Raw genomic sequence first — 16,408 nt, forward strand, 5'->3', positions numbered from 1 at the left:
TTTCTTTTAAAACCTTATAACCATTCTTTCATAATTTTTGCAATAAATCATTTGATTGATAATTTTAATTTTAGGAGCAGCTAAAACGTTATACAAGATAAGAAAATGGTATTTCTCTCTTGATGAAATTCCAGTTTTTGATAGGTATAGTTTTGTGTAAATTTGTGAATTAAAAAAAATGAAAAAAGCTGTATTAAACATTTGGTATCTTTTTGTTTTTCTTGGCTATTTCTTAAAATCCATGAAAACATAAAAGTAAATCTGTTAGTAATCAGCCTAAATTAACTTAACGAAATGCGTCTTAATTATGCAATTTGATTTTTGGTTTTGAAATGTATTCTTTAAAATTAAAAAAGGATAGAGTTTAAAGGCTATTTTTTTAAGGTCCTAGCTCTCAAGCATGTTTCTGATAGGAACCGCATTTGGATCGGAGCTAGTCAATCCAATCATGATGTTCCTCTCTTATGAGTTGAAAGAACTGGAACAAGGATTGGTTATAAATAATGCTACAGTAAGAGCTAGAGTTCTGGCGTATGTTGGTAAGATAGTGATTTAGATTTATTTCAGTATTTATTTTAGACATGATTGAAATAAGCAACAAAATAGAGCTCTCTATAGATACTAGAATAATAAGACCAATTTAAATGCATAATTATTATTTAATTATTATTTACACTTACAGTTAAAGCACGCAAATGATACTACAGTAGTTCCTTCTGATATGGTAAATATTAAAGAGCTTGGCAAATTAACCTTTAGGTTCAAATGAGGGTTTAAACTCTTAGAGTTTCCTCCTTGCCATCATCAATGGGCTTCAATAATTCAAACTTAATTAGGTGACAATTTGGAGCAACACCATATTGGTGGATTTTCTGTCTGTTTCAGCTCCAATTTTGTTTGCAGGTCTACATTATTGGCAGACGCGAACTCCAACCTTCGAGTGTGTGAGGTGGGGAAGACTTCACTGCAGATTTTACTTGTACATACCACTTTTTCAACAATTTTCAAATAAATTTGTATTTATTTAGGGTTACGTTAGGTTAAGACACTTATTGGGCTGAGCGCTGCAGCTAGGACAGGCTAGGAGGCCGAAAGCTGCGGCCACGGGTTAGTTTAAGTTATGCTTTCTTTTATTTAGGGTTAGGTTAGGCTAAGTTATTTTCTGGGTTGAGCGGTGCAGCAAGGACATGCTAGGAGGCCGAGCGCTGCGGCCACAGGTTAGGTTAAGTTATGACACTTATGACACTGGGCCAAGCGATGCAGCTTGGATTCAATGTTGATCTACAAATGTCATCCCCCCATAATCATGCTTTTAATTAAGCATGGCAGTGAAGTCTTCCCCACCTCTCACACTCGACGGTTGGAGTTCAGCGTCTGCCTACATTATTGCACTTGACGATCTCCATCTTTTCCTTCTTCCTCCATTTATAAACAAGATTCCTAAACCTCATTCTAAGCTGAAATCGCTAACAACTTACCAACCTTTAATTGATTAATTAAAAATCACTGAAAAAATATGCAAAATTGACTCAAATACTTCTCTTTTACCTAAAAATAGTAAACCTAACGTTTTCCTGGATAAAGCTAATACTCTCCTGAATAAATTGGGAAAAAAATATTTCTTTTTATTTAGGAAATGCCAGATAAAGCATTATGATCTACAAGAGGAAACAGGACTTGAGGTTTTAACTAAATGGACCCCAGAAACATATGATGAAGGAATGGAAAATAAATCTTTTAAAGAATGTCCATTCAATGTTCTGGAGGGCTTCCATGCTGTTAATAACATGCCCCTCGATTTCATGCATGACTTCTTAGAAGGTATTTCAATAAAAAATTATTTTTTACTTTTATTCAATCCTAGAAATCATCCCACATCTAAATTTATAATTTATAAGACTTTTTATTGTTTATTTACATTTTATTTAAATGGTTCTAAAAACTCGTGCATTGATAAAGATACCTAATATGCAAAGGAAAATTTGAAAATTATTTTTGTCACTCTTTGGAAAATTAGATAAATTTTCTCGTCTAAGAAATAATAAATTAAAGGAAAGAAACCAAACATTTAAGGGGCTGCCGCTCAAGATATACTGGCTTGTTTACACATTCTTATGAAGAACTATGGGTTTAGCCTGGAAGAGTATAATGATTAATGATAAGGTAAATGATTATTTATTAATTTCCCCTTATTTTCTTTCCTTAATCCTTAATCAAGTCAAATACTTTTTTAAAAATTATTTGATATTATTTTTGAAAATATGAACAAGGATTTGTATGCTGGANCAATTTTGAACATGAATTTTTTATATATTTTTCATAAAGTTTAATATTTTGCATAATTTGCATGTACAAAATTGATAGGAGAGGTGATATTATGAAATTGAAATGTTTAATAATATCTAGGAGTTGTTGGCTACCAAATGGTTTGGCCCAGAGGCTCGAGACAAGCCAATGGTTATTGGTGACAAGAATACAAAGCTACCAGGAAAAGCCTTGAGCGTTGCAACTCATGTCAGGCACATTTGTTACTTTCAGAATCTTATAATTTTTTATAATTAAGTCTGCTTTGAGGATAAATGACAATTTGGATACTTTCTTTCTATTGATTTCCCCAAATTCAAGGGAAAAAAATCAAACAATCATTCCTTATATACTTATTATAAGTGGTAGGGGGGGGGATTTACATTTTGACCTTGTGGCAAGTAATTTTTAATGAGTTTCATCATATAGTTATGAAAATATAACAAAATGTTAGAAATTTGCCCTTCATAATGAGAAATCTTTTACCAGAAGAGCACTACAAATATATCGATTTTGATGATGATGAGGTAAAAATATTTTCCTTCAAGGGACTGTGAAGGAAAAATGAAAAGTGTTATAGGATGAAACCTGAGCATCTCAGGCGTTGAACGATACATCTATCTGATGTTTCTATCTCGAGAAATTTAAATAAAAATTTATTCGAACATTCATATATATGCATTTTTGTTTAAAAGTTGTAGTATAAAACATATCATATTCCACAAATACGAAACCAATCTGAAAACGACGATATCCCGCAGAAACCTGAGAATCTAAGGTTTGCTCCTGTTATAATTATTCAATTTTTACAGACATATAAATACTATTATCAATTATATCTATTAACCATTAATTTTATAAGTGGCTATTTCCTTTCATAAGACATGTGAAATTAATGTTTTTTTTGATATTCGCATTATTCCGTTAATTTTAAGAACTTGCCGTTTGTTAACAGAATGTTGCACAGAGAAGGAATTTATCAGGGACATATGAATTTTAAATTATAATTTAGGTCAACCAAAAATGTAAAGCATGCAAATGTATTTGATTCAATATTTTATATATACGTTTTTGAAGATAGAGAACATAAGAGAAGATGATTATCCTTGGGTTCTGATTCTTCTCCTTCAAATGATTCAAGAGTATTTGTTTGCAGGTTGGATGAATTTTGTTGATTATTAAAAAAAATTAAGTATCAAATACTTATTGTATATTATGCACAAGATGAAAAGCTGACTTATTTTAACAGATTCTGTAGCAGATTATCAGATTGATTTAATGGAACACTATATTCAGCAGTATTTTTCAGGTAAACAAAATTAAATAGTTGTATTTGTGTTCTTTCCCAAAGTATTTTTCCCAAGTGAAAATTTTCCGAGTGGCAACTTCCTGAATTCCTGTCTGTCCTAGCCGCAGCGCTAGGCTCCCCCAGCCTGTTCTAGCCATGGTGTTTGGCCCCCTAGCCCATCCTAGCCACAGTGCTTGGCCCCTACTGTAATTTAATTGTTAAATGTTATTAATACATATAATAGTGAGAAGGAAGTGCACCACGATATATCCTGGCAAACTCCCAAGAATCAAGCCCAAACATCATTTTATGGTATGTCTAAATGATTTTCCTATTCTTTTTTGATAACAAATTTAAGTATAATTAAAAATTTTTTTTTATTTTTTTTTTATTTGTTATTTTTTTGGTCTAAAATAATGTAATAATGTTGCCCATGTGAAAATTGGTTTTATACTGGTTTTCTCAGCCAAATGTTTTAAAGTAATTGAGTCTTTGCCACAAACTCTGGATTTATAATCCTTTTGTCAAATTAACCCAATGGTGTATACCTTAGATATTTCAAACTTTGAATTCTGTAAGAACAAAAATCTAAGTTTGAAAAAAACGTTCCTTTAAATATTTGTAGAACTAGAAATTTGCACAAAACTTTTTGTTTGAGACATTTATAAAGAAGAATTTGGATTTTGGAATAATGAGTTTGGGGAGATAATATTATATAAAACAGAGAACTGATCAAATCAATGTCATTTGTAGGTTCACTATCCAGAGCAAATTCGACAGTTTGGACCACTACTAAGGGTATGGACGGCAAGATACGAAAGCAAGCACTGTGAGGAATGTATAATAAAAAATGGTCAATAGCATGGAATCCCAAGTCGACTAAGCAAGCTAATTTTAACATTCTAAATTATGTCCCCACTCAATACCTTGACTCTTAATTATTCATTGTCATTTAGGACACAAATACTGTTGATGCCTCTAGAAACTTCAAGGTACCTTGTTTTCACCACGTAACCTCTATTTATTGTTAAATGTTAACAATGTATCTTTAGCACAATTTATTTAATTTATGAATTTGATTATGCATCGCTCCCTGTATAATTCTTGAACAGTTTTTCATAAATACTATTTATTTTATTAAATACCAGGGGCAAAAAGAGCATTTGTGTAGGAGGGGGGTACATGTTGCACGCATTAGCGCGCAAAATAAAATTTGTGTGCACCCCCCCCCCCTGGCAACATTGTGTACTCCCTTAAAAACCCCTTTTTTGAAATGTTGATACCTTTTTATCTATGTAAACAATACCTTTTTTAACTATGTAAACTATTCGATCATATTCACACTTCCATATTACAAATTTTAACAAATTATTTGTGTGCCCCGCACGCGTAGGGGGCCCAGCCCCTCCTCGTAGGCCCCCGTTTAATACTTAGATCACATTTTGGCAATGGGGGATTTATAATCTTAGAAAATTTTTCATTCATTTCATATTTTAGAATATTCCTTATTTGGTATCTAAGAGATGCCAGTGGAGGCTTGCACACTCAATGTATGAAGGATTGTTTACTTCGTCTCCAGCTAGGTAAAACCAAATGTACACTAACATTTATAAGATTGAAATAAGAAAGTAATTTTTTTTTTTTTTTTGAGACGATATAAAGGATGAAAATGATTTTCTTAGGATTGAAAATGGACATCTGTATTACAAGAACACATTGTACACTGATAAAAACTCATTAGTAGGTGGATTTTTTTTAATAATGTAGTTGTGTAACAAAGTTGTTTTGTAACAATGTTTTCCTTTTTTATTCCATGGATGACAAAAATCAATATTTTTAACAATTTTTAAATTGGATATTTTAATTCAATTGAATTTTACAATATTTCAAAATTTTTATATGATATCAGATGGAAATATTTTGAGACTATATTCCTTTTCTTCATTTTTATTTCTTGATTGTCCATCCCTCGTCCATCATTCAATCATACTTAGGCTAATTTTGAAAATAAAAAGAAATGAATTTTTTGAATGTCCTTGCAGTTAGCTGAATTAAAAGAAAGAACTATTTTTCTGAATCTTGGAACTATTCTTAATTCTTGAATGCAGGAGGAATATTTTCTAACAATAATTCAACAATAATAAATGTTAAATTAGTTAAACTTTAACTGAATGTACAATTAACGTGAAATTAGTTAAACTTTAACTTAACAATCTAACTTTTAGTGTTGAAAGTAAGGAGAGACAGTAATCTCACAATTGGAGTTGTAAACGGATATAGTTTTGCTGGTGGAGATCCATACCTACAAGTACGGGTATATTATGCCAAGCTAGGACCATATAGGTATCAAGGAGAGGGATTATTAAGTAGTTATTAGAACAATGTTTCAAAGTTTAACCACGCGGTTTGATTGCTAATTTCCACAATTTACATGTTGAAATCCAATGTTTTCCATAAGTTTCAGAATTCCCCCCCACCCCCATTCAATAAATGAAATCAAATAAGCTCTTTTCTTTTTCATATTTTTTTTTGCATTATTTATGAATATATGGAAGGTATTTTGAATGTGAGTGCTGCACAGGCTGCATTGGTCAATGTGGTTCAGTACAGCTGGCTAGCTGTTACTTAAAGAATCTACATATTTGGAGACCTTTATATTACAGGTAGCTCTCATTCGCAATATATACATCGAAGGTATTCAAATAAAAAACTTTTATAACCTTTTCTAAACTCTTTTTCAGGGGATCTGAATCATACTTTGTCTTCTTCCTTCATGGAGCTGTCTCACTAGATGAAATTGAAGTAGAAGAATAAAGTCGACGGATATTTACCAAATATTATTCTGTTCCAGTATTCCTATAGTTTTTTTTATTGTATAAATAACATGGCTTATTTTAATTATATATAAATTTATCAAGTGATGATTAAGCAAATTTAGGGTCTTTAAAAATTGTCTATTTAATCGTTTTGTTTTAGAGGATACATTTGTAGCTTTTTGGGAACACCCAATTATTGTATATGATTGAGTCTATCATTTCTATCATTTTCATTAATTACTTTTGTTAAGATTCAGTTCTTCAGAAAAATTGGAAGCTCGAAATTGACGAAGAATGTTTGAAGCAACTGTTCTTTCATCTTCTGAGGATGAAAATGAAGAAGTCTACCATCTAGAAACTGAGGTTATAACTGTTAGGTTAGTTTTTAAATTATTTAAATTTAAGTAAATTAGTAATTTAATTAGTTCTAAATAAAGCATAAGGTTTAACCTAAAATTTTCTGCAAAATTTTTCATTTTGAAATAAATATAACGGTCATTTTTAGAGTTCCAGGAGTGGCCATGAAGTCGGGGAAAAAATGTAAAAGTCAATTTGTTATTACTGCTCAAACTCTTCTTCCACATGATGCAGCGCGGTAAGATTTTTGAATGAATGTTGGTAAAAAGCATAATGTGACTAAGAAATAAGAGCTTATCAAAATCAAAAAAGGCAAATTAATTTAATATTTCCTTGATAACTTATTTTTTATTTCTATTTGTTATTATTTTTTGCTATAATTACGATTATTCATTGGTTTTATGAAAAACGAGTCCGTGGGTTTCCGAGTTTAAGAAATATAACTTAACTTTGAACCTTGAACAAATACGCGTCCGTCGTCTAATCTTAAAGACTTAAACATTTTCTCCAGGTCAAGAGTTTTAGAATTTAAAATCAATGGGTTTCTAACTGTATTTTAAGTGATTTAATGTACATCACTATTTTATTACAGACATGTTACTGTTTTATATGATACTAGACTTTTATAGGTCCGTCCTTCTATTTCATTTGTAAACATTTTCTCTTTCTATACATGGTAAAATAAAAACAAAAAAATCGCGGATTGGATACAATCAGACAAACAAACAGACACCCAAGCAAAGTGAATAGATAGAAGAATTATTTTTTAGTCTTCCAGAGGGTGAAGTTATAGTTGCCAAAGAGGATCGGAATTTTTACGTTGGTAACAAAAGGTAATTATTTTTATTGAAAAAAAATTAAATAGAATCAATGAAAAAATGTGAGTATGTAATGTTTCACGAAAATGAATGAATAAATTTTTGAATCAATATATTATCCCCCCCCTTTCCTTCAAAAAATATAATTGGTTTTCTTTCCAGGTTTAGTACTGCAGGGATTTTAAAGTTTCAACATTTCTATCAGNCCAAGAAATGACTCCATTATTTTATTTTACTTAGAGTGGAAGTGTTAAAAAGGATCCCAGCAGAAGTATTCGCATTAGACGATCAAATAGTACCAGCAGTACCAGCACAAGATCAAGTCATAGAAGCTACAGAACCTATGAACGATGAGAAAGCTGCAGATGTACATGTGCAAGAAGAAAGGAGACTGCCAGAGTCAGAAAAAGAGAAAAAAGAGGTTAATTTTCGTGATTCTAGTTGTCACAAATTTTTAGAGAAAATAATAAAGAAATAAATTATTAATCACTGATAAGAATTGAAGATAATGACTTGTAAAACCGTTATGAATTTTTCGTATTTCCTAGGATCATAGTGATATTGTTGGGCTGTTCAGAGAGCAGTTTCCTATTGCAGAACAGATATTTCAACACGATGAGGACAGTAAACAGCTTATGATAAATAATGCTAAGGTTCAGGTAAGCACATTCATGCATAAACATTTTTTTTAATTTGTGTCTTATCATTTTTATCCATTTCTTCTTTTTTCATAATTTCTACTAGATTTTTTGTAATTTATTAATCTCAAAGATGCAAAGAATAACTGTGCAGTACACTTTAAACATGACTGCGTGATCATTCAGGGCATTTCCGTGGTGAGGCGTTTCCATAGCACCCCTTGACCCTTGAAAGGCTTTTTTTTAAATGAATAAGAAATGAGATCATATCATTTTCATATTGTAAAGTCAAAGTAATAAATGATTACTTGCCTCTTTTAGTTAAGCAGTACTCCCTTAAAAGCTCAAATACACTTGTTAAAAAGGTTAGCCTTTATAGTGTGCATTGACAATGTAATAAAAACAACCACATAAACAAAGAACCCCCCAAAAAAAATGTTCGCCTCCGGCGCGTCATATTGCACCCCCCCTGGACAAATCCTGGCTACGGGCCTGTATTCAACAATTACATATGTGCATTTCTTCAAATAACTAAGAATAAATCCTTGATCAATCAAAGAGTTAGAAGTTACTGTTGTGAATTGGATACAACACTCTGCAAATTACGCAAACAGTCCCTTTAAGCGAATATTGACGCTTAATTCCAGTTCTAGAATTTTTAAAAATACCAATATTTTATACATAAAAATATAAAAATATTTATTTTAGGAGAACAATATAAAGGTATTTATTTTAGGAAAACAACATAAAGGTTTTCAAACGAACCAAGCAAGCAATTGTGGACCGAGCCATAGGTATGAAAACATCAACATGAAGGTTTATATTTCTACATTTCTTATTAAATCTAGTCTGACTGCGCAGCGTTGCCCAGGTTTACTATTGAAAGTCATTAGTTATTCCCGCCGTTTATCCAAGCTTATTAAGTTATTATTAAATTATGATTTTTACGTTTTCCTTCACTTATTGTAAAAATTTGTGTTTCACGAAATTCGCGAATTTTGATTAAATTTCTAATTTTTTTTTAAAAGTCTATTTTTATCAATAAGTTTGGAACCTTTTAAACAAAAAATCCGTATCATTTGGTCGGATCCGGATCCGGATCCGTATCAGGAAACGTTGATATGGATCCGGATATAAATTATAACCTTGCATAACATTTAATAGGGAAAATCCGATTCACAGAATCAAAAGTTACCTCGGATCCGGATCCGGATCCGGATCCATCATCACGGATGCGGATCCGCGGATCCGGATCCGGATCCGAATCAAAATGATATGGATCCGAAACACTGTTTAAAAGTGAGCTCCACAGAAAATGTGCGAACATCGGAAACCCAATTCTTTTGCAAATAAATGACAATTTTAGTCGAGGTTCACAGACTCTGGACGTACAACACGACTTCCTTACCAACACAAAGATTTTGGTCGGCAATTCTGAAAGTTCTCGAATGTATCTACCCAAATATGTTTCAAATAGATGGAGGTATGTCTCGAGTTTTTCAATATTTATCCAAAAACTAGCTGTTAAACAAATTTTTTTTTTAAAATCTTTTTTTTACCTATGTTATCCCCCGGGTACCCATGGGTTTCCTCAAAAAAATTCCGCCCATTTGGTCTAGCTGGTTGGCCAGCTATAGTTAATATTTATATATACTTACATTTCATACATAAAAATTAAGCCATACTGATAAGTCCAAATAAGAGGAAACGCTGTGTCTATGGATATATATATATATGAGCGAAGAGCTTTATAAGAAACAATAAAAATCTAATTTTGAATAAAAATGTTTTTCAGTCATCCTGTTGGAGGGCGGGCAAATCTTTTGTCCCCCTATTGTAAAGAAGGCAAATCTTCCCGTGATGATGTACAGAAAGGGAAATTAAGCATTTATTTTAATATAATAATCTTATATAGGAAGAAATTAAAAAATAAAAGGTTAGCTGAACAATGCTGTTTATGAGAAATCACTAAAAATATGTTAGGGTCACATGGTTTTTGTCTTTAAAAAGTGTATAGATTGCATAGATATTGGTTTGAACAAAAAAAGCTTAACAAAGTTTTTGTGAAATATAAAAATTAGAAATTGTAACTTGCTAAAAATGCTTTATTTACTGTAGTATGCTCAACTTTATGACTCGCAAGGAAAGATTAAAGATGCCATGAAGAAGAGGGAGTTTGATGTAGGAGGTATTTTTAAAGAGTAGATCAAACAGTTAAATAAACCTTTTTCTCTTTAAACTTTAAATAATCAGTTTATGGCTTTTTTAGGAAATTAGTCAACCGCCCACCAGCTGTATTAAGACATAAAAAATAATACATGCAAAGATAATTTGTTTTCCTCATTTTTAAGGAAATGTTATGCTTAAATCAAATTTAAAACGAATTTTGAAAAAAATCAAAATCACATGAGCTTTTGGCGGATGTCTCAGTTTCAATATACCCAGCTAGCCAAATTGCGCAAAAAGCTCGCAATTTAAACGTCACTTTTGGCATTTTTACGTAAATTTTACGTTGACATTTTGGCTCTTTTTACGTCATGAAAGACGTAAAATCGCACACTTAGCTACGTAAATTTATTGGTTTTAGTAGACGTAAAATTTACGTAATAATATTATACAAATTTACGCCAAAAATGCGCATTTTTATTTTCTCAATTACCAAAATTTATGCAATATTTGATGCATGCAGATAGGCCATCCATCCCTGAGTACCGATATGGTACTGTCTCTGAACTGTTTCCATTCATCCGGAATACAGTTCAACATAGAGATTATAGCGTCAAGCTTTATACTTGTATGAGAGTTATGAAAGATTATATAAAACTTTTTGATAGAAAATTCAGTGCATTTTCCTAATAAAAATGTTTTATTTAAAAAAATTTAAAATAATTTAAAACCCAAATCTTGACTTCTAAATGATATATTTTTAGTAAAAAATTTAATCTGATCCTTTTTACTTTTTTTTAAATTTTACATGAAACAAATAGAGACACCTAGCGGTGAAATTTGGTACTAAAAACCAGTGTACTATATAGCACTGTAAATTCTCTGCCCAATTATCCCCCCCCTTCCCACCCTTATCTACATATCACACGGCTTTCTATATAATATAACATTGCTGCACTCTGCACTATGCACACACACCTGGGCCACTCAATTCTTCAATATTTAAAACACTCAAAACATATGCGTAAAAAGAGCGCAATTTTTACGCAATTTTAATGCTAACAAAGACAACTTAAATTCTTTTTAAAAGTTTATTTTTTCAATTTTTTGGGAAAATGCAATATATGCCGTATCGGAAATTTTAGATATTTCACAAATAATTTAGATTTAGAGTTTTAGGGAATTACGCAAATTGAGCGTATTTTTACGCAATTTGTATACCTGAAATAAAATGATACACATCTTCACAAATTCATGATATTTTTACTTAAAGCTGGGTTATAAAATATTTTCTTTAGAAAAATTAGATATTTACACTAATTTGAAATCTAGTCATACGCAAATTTGCGTTTTAATTGCGCAATTAGAGCCAAAATAATATGCGACCACGCTATCTACGCAATTTGGCTAGCTGGGTAGATAATCCATTCTGAAGAACTTGTGATTATGATTTTTAATCTATTATTAGGGGAGAAGATCAGTCGAAAGAGATTTAAACTGGGGAAGGGAGGAGCCTGTCCGTCAAAGTATTATTCAACGGTACACATATTATGAAATTCTTATTTCAAGTTTATTAACATTAAACTTATTAACACGCTATATTAAAGTTAATTGTAGATCAGAAAAAAATCTTTTATGTTTGTAGTGAAGAGCTATGAGATCACAGCGTTGTATCAGTAATATCGAATAAATTTGATCTTCTAATTCTGTCTTGTGCAGTATGATGATAAGTAAATTAATTTGATAATTTCAATATTTAAGGCAACCGTTTCCGAGATCGAGCAAATAGCATCAGTGGCACAAGGAAGAACTTTAGAGAAAGAAAAGATATACAACTCCTGCCGACCAACCATACAAAATGAGTTGAGGTGATTGATTTAATTTTATCTTTATTCCATTACTGTCAACCAGTGCTTATGATCCAAATCCGTTGGATCCGCAAGATTTTGGCTTCCTGGATCCGGATCCACAAAAATACCCGGATCCAAGGGGTAAAAATATCAACCAAAAATTGAGGGGAAAAAATGGTTACTCCTTAAACCTAAATCTAAACTTTTGAACAAAGAGAGATTATAAAAATTTACTCATTTCTGAATTGTTCAACCAGGTTTAGGATAAAAATAAGCGCAAAAAAATAAATCGAGTTCAAGGCTCTACAGTCCTGAAAGGATTTTTTCATCATCCCAGTCACCTGAATGGACAGGTGAGTAATTGTTTTAAATGATTTTCAAAATGTCATAAAAACAATAAATAGTTGAAATAAGTATTGCTGTTGTTTATTTCTTATTATAGCTAAATTTGAAAGTTGAACATTTCAGTTCCAGTGGATGTACGGGGAAGATTTGGAGAAAAAACGAGCTTCCTTCCCTGACTTCATGGGTAAGACTATATTATGGTTTGTAATAAACTTTTTACATGTACAGATCACTGGGTAACCCACAAGTGACGACCTGAAACTCTTTAATTCCGTCGAAATGAAGGTTTGGATGGTTCTCCGTATGCTAAAAGTGTGTTAACTGATTTTGCAAAGAAAAAATATAGAATAAAACCCGTACAGTCTTACAGTTTTTCAAATGTTTGAGGCAGAGTGTAAATGTAATTTTAACTCACCATTTATTTATACAGTGACATGTCCATTGTCCAATTTACAACAATATAGTTTAAAAATCTTTTGAACAAAAAAGAGGAAAATATTTTTTCTTTTTATAAATGACTTATTTTATAATAATTAATTTCAGGGTCAGTTGAACGCTACATATTGGAAACGCATCCGGACAAGGAAGGATTCCAGAAAGAGCTAAAGAAGATTAGGAATGATGAACAGCTTACTGAAACCCAGGTTATTCCCAACTGTAACCTGCCACCCCCAACCCTCCCCCCAACCAGTGCTTAGAATCCGGATCCGTTGGATCCGCAAGATATTGGCTTCCTGGATCCGGATCCGCAAAAATATGCGGATCCACGGATCTGGATCAAGGGGTAAAATATCATCCAAAAACTGCAAAAAAAAACTTTTTTACCCCAATTCTTAACTTTTGAAAAAAGAGAAATTATAAAAATTTCCTCATTTCTGAATGGTTTATGAAGTTTTAGGATAAAAACAAGCGAAAAAAATAAAACAACGAATTTGAAAATTATTTTTTGTTAAAAAAAGTTTAGAAATCTAAAAGAAATGATCTGGATCCATTTTTTTCCAGTGCGGATCCAGGATCCAGATCCGCATCAAAATTAAATGGATCCTGAGCACTGCCCCCGGCTCCAACCCTCAGTAAAATACATGGATCATTCTTGAGAATTTTTTTTCTAGCCGGTTCAAATTAGAGTGTCCATTTTCCACCAGAATTTTTTTCGACGGAAATCATAATGACCGAAAAACGGAACCATCACAAGAAACTTTCTGCCGGAAAAATAATCCTTCTGTACAGATTTCCGCTTAAAAAAAAATTCCTACCGGAAAATTTCCCCGAATTTCNAGTTCAGATTTCATTATACCTATACCGAAGGGACTCATTTGTGCTCTAAGTGAACTTAGAAGAAAAATGGGTTACCCGACCCGCCAGCACCCCCATTAGATAATGAGATGTGAGCCTCAGGGTAGGGGGCCTGTTAGGATCGTATACTGGTAAATACGACCTGGGTCAGGCCGCATGTTATGTTAAATGTTAAACGATAAATTTGTCAACCATGGGCACGCCACAGATCATGGATAAAATGGTTTAATCATAATAAAAAGCAGTTTCTGACACCCTTTTGGCGGACACGGAATTTTAGGTGGATACCCTAATTCAAATACATTAGTATATTTTATATTTATTTCAAAATTTTATGGTAAAGGATATGGGTTCCTGGTTTTTGTTGTACACCCTAGAGAGGGTTTCTCTAAAACCACGGAAGAAAGAGGAGGAGAAATCGTCTTACCTGTTTAATAATGCAAGTAAATTTTTAATATTTCAGCATTTCATTGAAGAAAAATAAACGAAGAAACAGTATTAAAACGAAGTTAAACCAATCCACAGATCTTCTCTTACATGGAGTCAATTTTTTCGGTTTTTATATGTGTTATTGTAGTTGTTAAACGTTAAAACATTTTTCATTTAAAACATTTTAGTGGACCAGGTAACAGACGGATGTCCCTGCCTGTCAAGAGAAAATAAAAGGTGTGAAGAAATGAAAATTGTACGTGAAAATGCAATTTTTTTCTCTCATTATTTTAATACTTTTTAACCAAACATTTGATTTTTTCTCTCTATAAATCGTTCATTTTCAGCAAGAAAAAATTAACCTAAAAACATACTTAAGTTCTCACCCTAGGGGGAAAATAGATTTTCAGAAAAAGATTTTTCAGGAAAATATACAGCCCTGTATTATTATTTATATTTTTGTATTAGATTTCTGTTGGTCTGCGATGGAGAATTACTCCTAAGGGACCTCGACTTATTCGAGGAAAATTGGCTTTGATATTTTTTTAAATATAATAAAAAAAATCACAGTAGAAAAAAATTTGTTAAATACTTTATTATTTTGCATGGAATCTCATTTTTTTAGCAGGTCCATTAAATTTCAAGGAAATTGTCATTATCAAAAGTTTATAAGTCAAAATTCTCCTAGGCCATTGTAAGTGTGGTTCAGCTTGCGTATTTGGTGGATATGGAGTATCCAGAGGTGCTGAATTATTTTTTTAAGGGACTGTCGTCATTGCTCTGGCTTAAAAATTAATTAATTCTCACAGTTTCTTAAATCTTTCTGTAGCCAGAAATCCACAAGTCCCTTGAATAATAAACCGACAAACAAAAAGAAATCTTGAGTTCTAATAGAGCTAATATGGTTACTGTTGTGAATCGGAAATGTCACAAAAAGAATTTGAGGGTAACTTGAAATTACGTCTACAGTCTCTTTGGTTTGAATTAAAGAAATTATACAAATTGTACTAAATTTATTGAAGAAGTTATTTCAACTATGATTTTAAATTGTCTTTAGAAAGGGAGATGTACTGCACTGCTGCTGCAAACGCAACTACTTAGATTCGGGAGAAGAGTGTTAGGTCAAGCTTTCAATAAATATTGTTGAATTATTATTGTTGAAAAAGTTGAATTTGTTAAATCCTACACACAATATTTTAATATTAAAAAGATAATCGGTAACTTGTGTGCTCTCATTATTATTCAATCTTTTTTAATTTTTTGCAATTACGAAATAATCATCCTTTAATTTTTATAGAGGAGGCAGGAAACAAGGCAATGGCTACAAAGATTTACAAATTCTCCTCAATGGTATTGTAAAGGTAAGATTTACGTTATCAAGAAATTTATGATATATGTTCAATGTTTCCGAGGTTAAGAAATATAACAAATCTTTGAACTTTGATAAAAACATTAAATTATCCCCCCCCTCCTTGGAAAATATTGTAAGCCGCCCCTGAGTATATGACCCTTACTTTGTTCAGATTGATGGTCCTCAAGCTTCGAAGCTGTTAGAATTTAGAAGAAACTTTTCAATCGATCGAGAGAAACTTTTGAGCAATTGGGTTTTCGCTATCATTTTAATTATGTTTAACCAGTTGTAAATTATACTAATGAATTATGTGGATAAATAACTGTTTGAAATAAGAAAATTACTTTACTCACATAATATCTGATAAAAAAGGATTAAAAATCGTTAATTTGAATAAGAAAGCGATAATTTGTCAGTGATAATTTATCGCAGATTAAAAATCGTTAACTTCGCCAAGAAAGCGATTAATAATCACTGATTTTTTATCTTGTGTAGAATAAGGTTTTCATTTATTAGCGTGAGTGTGCAGGGAGACGAGAAAAGGAGAAAATTGAGAGAGAAACCCTTACTAGACTGATTTAAACTATAATTTAATGAATATTTTGTTGTAAAGCTCTAGCAGAGGGAAGAAAAGGACGCATTGTAACCAGAAATCTATAACGGATTTAAAATCGTTTACTTGAGAAAAAAAGCGATTATTTGTCAGTGATTTTTAATCTTTGGAAAAACAATGTTTAAAGTCGCAGATTA

At 31.7% G+C, this 16,408-nt stretch overlaps 3 protein-coding genes across 3 annotated transcripts; all 3 read left to right on the forward strand.

Annotated features, from left to right (window-relative positions):
• The first annotated feature begins 5,093 nt into the window (after positions 1 to 5,093).
• Positions 5,094 to 6,339, forward strand: LOC111699440 (uncharacterized). The gene is made up of 4 exons (XM_023470119.1): positions 5,094 to 5,175; positions 5,275 to 5,336; positions 5,818 to 5,935; positions 6,148 to 6,339. The coding sequence occupies exons 1-4, from the start codon at positions 5,141 to 5,143 to the stop codon at positions 6,257 to 6,259; spliced, it is 327 nt and encodes a 108-aa protein (XP_023325887.1). The 5' UTR covers positions 5,094 to 5,140; the 3' UTR covers positions 6,260 to 6,339.
• Positions 6,339 to 10,105, forward strand: LOC111699416 (uncharacterized). The gene is made up of 8 exons (XM_023470091.1): positions 6,339 to 6,785; positions 6,914 to 7,003; positions 7,536 to 7,598; positions 7,824 to 8,004; positions 8,132 to 8,242; positions 8,958 to 9,015; positions 9,588 to 9,704; positions 10,017 to 10,105. Exons 1-8 carry the CDS (start codon positions 6,703 to 6,705, stop codon positions 10,103 to 10,105), a joined length of 792 nt encoding a protein of 263 aa, XP_023325859.1. The 5' UTR covers positions 6,339 to 6,702.
• Positions 10,106 to 12,523: 2,418 nt separating this feature from the next.
• LOC111699438 (uncharacterized) lies at positions 12,524 to 15,966 on the forward strand. Its single transcript, XM_023470118.1, has 9 exons — positions 12,524 to 12,590; positions 12,706 to 12,766; positions 13,126 to 13,226; positions 14,222 to 14,321; positions 14,496 to 14,544; positions 14,776 to 14,830; positions 14,996 to 15,049; positions 15,605 to 15,668; positions 15,831 to 15,966. Exons 2-9 carry the CDS (start codon positions 12,715 to 12,717, stop codon positions 15,833 to 15,835), a joined length of 480 nt encoding a protein of 159 aa, XP_023325886.1. The 5' UTR covers positions 12,524 to 12,590; positions 12,706 to 12,714; the 3' UTR covers positions 15,836 to 15,966.
• Positions 15,967 to 16,408: the final 442 nt, after the last annotated feature.

The sequence above is a fragment of the Eurytemora carolleeae genome, unplaced genomic scaffold (assembly GCF_000591075.1).
Source record: "Eurytemora carolleeae unplaced genomic scaffold, Eaff_2.0 scaffold314, whole genome shotgun sequence".
Taxonomy (NCBI): Eukaryota; Metazoa; Arthropoda; class Copepoda; order Calanoida; family Temoridae; genus Eurytemora; species Eurytemora carolleeae.

Bases quoted from the DNA above. Each gene is read 5' to 3' on its own strand.
- LOC111699440 (XM_023470119.1), top strand. From the start codon at position 5,141: ATGTATGAAGGATTGTTTACTTCGTCTCCAGCTAG. The intron at 5,176-5,274 runs GTAAAACCAAAT...TGATTTTCTTAG, and splicing joins TTTACTTCGTCTCCAGCTAG to GATTGAAAATGGACATCTGT. The intron at 5,936-6,147 runs GTATCAAGGAGA...AATATATGGAAG, and splicing joins GCCAAGCTAGGACCATATAG to GTATTTTGAATGTGAGTGCT.
- LOC111699416 (XM_023470091.1), top strand. From the start codon at position 6,703: ATGTTTGAAGCAACTGTTCTTTCATCTTCTGAGGATGAAAATGAAGAA. The intron at 7,599-7,823 runs GTAATTATTTTT...TATTTTACTTAG, and splicing joins TTTTACGTTGGTAACAAAAG to AGTGGAAGTGTTAAAAAGGA. The intron at 8,243-8,957 runs GTAAGCACATTC...TATTTATTTTAG, and splicing joins TAAATAATGCTAAGGTTCAG to GAAAACAACATAAAGGTTTT.
- LOC111699438 (XM_023470118.1), top strand. From the start codon at position 12,715: ATGTACGGGGAAGATTTGGAGAAAAAACGAGCTTCCTTCCCTGACTTC. The intron at 12,767-13,125 runs GTAAGACTATAT...AATTAATTTCAG, and splicing joins TTCCTTCCCTGACTTCATGG to GGTCAGTTGAACGCTACATA. The intron at 14,322-14,495 runs GTAAATTTTTAA...AAAACATTTTAG, and splicing joins TTACCTGTTTAATAATGCAA to TGGACCAGGTAACAGACGGA.